At 53.6% G+C, this 5,530-nt stretch overlaps 1 protein-coding gene across 1 annotated transcript; it reads right to left on the bottom strand.

Annotated features, from left to right (window-relative positions):
- Window positions 1-214: 214 nt before the first annotated feature.
- Window positions 215-3,029, bottom strand: LOC123351509 (interferon-induced protein with tetratricopeptide repeats 5-like). Its single transcript, XM_044990897.1, has 2 exons — window positions 2,700-3,029; window positions 215-1,778 (listed from the first exon to the last, which is right to left on the bottom strand). Exons 1-2 carry the CDS (start codon window positions 2,702-2,704, stop codon window positions 476-478), a joined length of 1,308 nt encoding a protein of 435 aa, XP_044846832.1. The 5' UTR covers window positions 2,705-3,029; the 3' UTR covers window positions 215-475.
- Window positions 3,030-5,530: the final 2,501 nt, after the last annotated feature.

Raw genomic sequence — 5,530 nt, 5'->3', positions numbered from 1 at the left:
AGTAGAAACAGCTGCTCAGTATCAGAAGCTAAACTCTCCTCTGCAGTGATGCTTACAAAACACTTGACAATGGCTGAGTAGGTGGTGGGCTGAGAACACTGTCCATTTTGTTGAGCAGTACTGTCTGCCTGTGCTCCCCCGTCTGTCTGCTGGTTCCCTCCTGTTGTCTCATGTCTCAGACTGTAGACTCGTTGAGGCCACACACAAAGGGGTCCTGGTCCATGTCTGGGTATCTAGGCGCTATCACAATACAGGTAGCTAATAATAATTCTAAGAAGCAGCAGCAGCATGTGCCATGGTCTGAACTATTCAGGGGACCCAGAATCATTTGCAACACAAATGTCATTGCTACACAAGTGGGGAAAGTGACTCACTTCAGAAGGAGGTCTTGGTGTGTCCAGGGAAGGGAAAGGATCCTGCATTGTCTCCATCTCCAGTCTCCTGCTCTGTTGTTGCCACCAGTGGACTTCCTCCTTTAGTCAAGAGAATGACTTTCAGTCTCTTGAATGAAGTCATGAATGGCCTTAGCCTCAGTGATTTGGGAGTGCTGCTGGAATATTTCTGCCACCTTTTCCAACTTCCTTTTCAGTTGTTGCCTCTCCGGGTAGTTGTCTGGAATGGCGAAACCTGCTCTGTACATCTCAGCTGCCTCCTGCACTGAGTTTTTCTTGTAAAAGAGGAAATTTCCCCAGTGAAGGTAGACTGCCTGCTGACACTTCTTGCTGAGGCTGGGCATTTCACTCATGAGATTGAGATAAATCTCTTCTTGGTAGTGAGGTGTATTTTCTCCATACATTTCAGCTAAAGCCAGCTTTGCAAACACAGAGGCTGGATCTTTCTGCACAGCCTTTTTGAAGGCCTCAATAGCTGCTGCCAATATTTCTTCTCTTCTGCTGGAGTTGTCCCCCCATAACTGCATCTTGTAGCAGACGCCAAGGTCGTAGTGAAGGAGATGATAATTGGGGTTCAGAGCTATTGCTCGCTCTAGAACAGAAATTGCTTTTTCTAGGAATTCTGGCTGAAAGAACATGGCTGCATATCTCAGGACCTCAGGGTCCAGGCTATTCTGAACATCTTCTAGGAGGGCTTCGGCTTGCTGTCTATCCCTCTCCTTAAGGATCTTGGCTAAATACACCTTAGCTTCATAGTTTTGCTGCTGTTCATGGATAATGGTGCCCAACTTCTCTCTGGCTTCATTCCAAGATACAGAATTGTGAGAGTGACTCCATGATGGAAAGGCTGCGATTGCCGATCCAGCAAGAAATTCCCCATTTGCTGCGTCTTCTTTTAATGCCATTTGGAAACACTGTGTGGCTTCTCTGCCATTGCGGAAGCCTGCTGCCAGGAGAGACCAGCCTTTCTGTGCATGTATCTCAGGGTTCTGAGCTGCATATGGAGAGCGGCTCTTCAGGGAGCTGCAGATCTTTCTAACCTTGTCCAGGTAAAGCTCAACCAAATCATAGTGGGCCAAGTGATAATAGATCCAGGCATAGTTTCCGTAAATGACCAGGACCTGCCGGGGGAAGTTATCTGGGTGATCTCTTTGCAGAATCTCCTCGGCTTCTCTAAGGCTTTGCAGAGCGTCTTCATATTGCCCTTGCAGGTGGCAGAGATAAGCCTGCATGGCAAGGAATGTGGCCTGGTTCTGGTTGTGAGTGTGGGCAATCCTGAGAGCCAGAGTTTGGAGGAGGTGAGCTGCATCTACCTTGTCTCTGATTTCAAAGTTCCAGGTGAAGTGGCACTGGAGGGCCTGCAGCTTCTCCTTCAGACGCAGGGGGCTGCAAAGAGAGGGGGAAATGAGACTCCATCTGGGCTGAATGAATTTTCACCACCCTGACAGGGAGCAACGCTGCCCCCCACTTCCAGTGAGTACCCCCCCGCTGCAGGTTCCCCCTCCAGCCCCCCCACTATACCCCACCAGTTCCCTCCCCCTCCCCACCTGGCAGTGTCCTCTTTCTGGGAACAAGCACGGCACTGAACAATAGAACAACCTCCCCCCGCCTTGCTAGACACACCGACCCCCCCGCCCTCCCTCCCTCCCTCCCTCCAAGCTGTCCCCGCTCTCTGGTCTGGGGCCCTGCGCTGGGGGGGGTAACGTGGTCTCAGTCCAGGCTGAGCGTTCACAAGAGCCCCCCCCCCTTCTGCAAACAGCTGGTTCCCCTCCCTGCAGCCTCCCCCGCGCTGTAGCTCTGGGCTCCTGCTGCTGCTGCTGCCTTTTCTCTCTGCATCTCCCGGGCTGGTCCCGTCCCACCCCCCGGCTGCCCCTTGGCTCCAGCTCCCCGGGGACCGGAGTTAATTTCCCCTCCCCCCCCCCCGGTTTGTGCAGAGGGGAGCCGGGGTTAAGGCCAGTGACTAGTCCATTCACAGCCACAGGGAGAGGGGGCGGGGCGGAGGCGGGGCTCTCTCGCGGCTCCTGGGTTGATGCGGAGTGAAGCCGGAGTGACAGCTGGCCCGAGCGGGGAGTTCTCCGGAAAGTGGCGGCCCGGTGAGCCCGCAGGGTGAGGTGTACACAGTGACCTGCTCTAGCTCTGTGAGTCACCAGCCTGGAGCGTCAACGGGATGCAAAATGGCCCCAGATTAACCCCGCCCCGGAGGTCTGAACGCCGGAGATTCACAGCCCCAGAAACGCGCAGAGGGGGTGGGAAGGTGTCTGGATTGAGCCCTTGCTGGAAATGCCCCCGCAACCCCAAAGCTCCTACCTCATTGCGCTCCGCTGAGTCCCCGGCCCAGCCAGGGGGGTGGCGGCTCCTTTCCCCGCACTGGTTTTCTGCCCAAGCTGGAGAAGTGCCCGGTTCTGGGGGCCTGAACGGACTGTGTCTGCTGGGACCCGCCTGCCCCTTTATAGCCCGCCTGGGCTGCGAGCCGGGGAGCCCCCCGGGCCGGCTGGGGAACTGCATTGCCATAGAAAGGGGGGGAGAGCCGGGGAAAAGGAAACTGAAACTTAACTTTCACGTCCACTTGTTATCTGCAGCCTGCACTCGGCCTGAACTGCTATCTGCAGCCCCAGGGTGACATCATGGGACTAGTTACGGGGTGTGTGTATGTGTGCCTATGCACACACACGTTTGCACATGTACAATCCTGCCTTGGGTTTCCCAGCACACAGACGGGGTCACTCTCCATTATCACACGCCAGTGCGCTCCCTGCTACGCACCCCACAGCACCACAGCCCCGGGCAGTGCACAGGTCGGCCATGTCCCGGCCTCCAGCCAGCCTTTCCCCGCCACCTTGGGGTGTTCGTGTCGCCCGGGTGGGAACAGCCTGCGCTGCCCTGAGCACAGGGGCTGCGGCTGTGTGCAGAGGCTGGGCCCATAGCACAGAGGAGCTCTCCCTCGCTCACTCCAAGGTGCCTGCACAGGGCAGTGGGCAGCCCGGCCTTGTGCTACACACGGGGACTGTGCGGCACAGCTGGCAGCCTGCCCCCGCCCCCGGCACGGGGCACTTAGCAGGGAGGAGCAGAGGGAAATGACTGAGGCAGGGCAATTAGGAAAATGTGAGCGCTTTGTACCTGCTCCCCCAGGTCTCCTCCTCCTCCCCGAACCCTCCCCCAGCTTTATCCCTGCGGGGGGGGGGGGCGATTTTCAAAAGTGCCCCCCTGATTTAGACACCGAGGCCCCATTGTCTGCCAGCGTGATCCATGCTCCTCAATCAAAGAAGGAGAGGTAATTTCCCCTGTGCAGTAACTGGAGATCTTCGAGATGTGTGTCCCTGTGCGTGCCCCACCACCCGCCCTGCTTTCCACTGTTTCGGGGTTCCCGTGTGGGACTTTGTGGCGGAGGAGGAACTGAGGGTGGTTTGTCTGTGCAGTGCTATATAGTCTAGTTCGGGGCACGAGGAGATGGGGGTCAAGGATGCATGAGGGGGTTACATGGAGCATGAACAGGTTACAGAAGAACTGCCATATTGGGTCAGACCAATGGTCCATCGAGCCCAGTATCCTGTCTTCTGATAGCAGCCAATGCCAGGTGCTTCAGAGGGAATGGACAGAACAGGGAATCATCACAAGGTCCATCCCCTGTCGTCCAGTCCCAGCTTCTGGCAAACAGAGGCAAGTTAGACTCAGGTGTTGCATCCCTGCCCATCCTGGCTAATAGCCCTTGATGGACTTGACCTCCATGAACTTACCTAGTTCTTTCTGGAACCCTGTTATTGTTTTGGCCTCACAACATCCCCTGGCAACCAGTTCCACAGGTTGACTGTACCTTATATAAAGTACTTCCTGATGCCTATTAATTTCCTTGGGTGAGCCCTAGTTTTTGTGTTATGTAAAGGACTAAATAACACTTCCTTATTCACTTTCTCCACAGCAGTCAAGATTTTATAGACCGTTTTCGTATTCCTCCTGTTGGTGTCATCAGGCATCTGTATTAGGCCTGAATGAACTAAAGTCACTCCATGTCTGACCAAAGCGCTTCCATGTTTGTTTGAACTTTAATTGACCTAACAGGCCGGCAACAAAGAATGGTTATCAGTTACAACACCTGCACCAGAAGGTAATAACAAGGCCTGCTATAATGAGCCTGCCTGCTCAAAGAGGGAGTAAAACAAGATAACTGTTCACAGAAGAGTTACTAACGAGCTAAAGTGGTTTTTGCCAAGTATGATTTAACCTGCTTAGTGTAATTGCTACTTGCATGATGTATTTGCTATAGAAAATAGACGGGAGGGGAAAGAAGGGGGGGGGGGAAGGGGGAGGAGTGTGGGGGGTAATGGGAAATGCTTAGCTGAAATCATGTATAAGAAGAGAAAAACAGCTTGTATCTGTGTGCAGGATTTGAGAATGCTTTTTCTCCCTGGCACCTTATTTGGGCTCAAATAAACTTGGTTTGCTTCTCCACCCTGGTGTGTTAATTAGTGCGGCGCACACCGGGCAATGAACCACCACTGTTTGCTGCCTCAGGCATTCTGTGCCGGCAACACTCCCTTAGCCATCTCTTTTCCAAGCTGAAAACTCCCAGTTTTTTTAATCGCTCCTCATATGGAAGCTGTTTCATATCCCTAAGCATTGTTCTTGCCCTTATATCTATTTTGAGCTGGGGCAACCAGATCTGCAGGCAGTATTTAAGATGTGGGCGTGCCATGGATTTATATAGAGGCATTATCGTATTTTCTATTTGATCTATCTGTAAGCGGGGGAATGGTCCTGCTATTGTGGGGAACTTTCCTGGCTTCTGCACTACCCCGGTGAAGTGGGCTAGCGAAAGGATCTGAGTCCTCGCTCCCACTTCCTTTACCCAGAGCCTCCCTGCCCTTGAGGACTCCCCTTCCACTGGCAGAGTCCTCGTAACCCCAACAAGGCTGGGCCCAGGATTCCTAGGGGGCTCGACCCCCAACCCTGCTGTGCTCACCTAGGACAGGGGCTAGGGTGTCCCCACTCCGGGGTACTCTCTCTGCACTGCGCACATCCCTGACCCACTGATCACATCATACAATTTAAAGCAAATACAAGTCATTTAATTAACACTTAATTTAAAAAAAGAATAAGGAAAAATGGGAAAGGTTAAAGGAAACACATCACCCTGCTCTGGG

The sequence above is a fragment of the Mauremys mutica genome, chromosome 1 (assembly GCF_020497125.1).
Source record: "Mauremys mutica isolate MM-2020 ecotype Southern chromosome 1, ASM2049712v1, whole genome shotgun sequence".
Taxonomy (NCBI): Eukaryota; Metazoa; Chordata; order Testudines; family Geoemydidae; genus Mauremys; species Mauremys mutica.
Note: the sequence above shows the minus strand (reverse complement) of the source record. Positions and strands in the feature narration are given on the sequence as shown.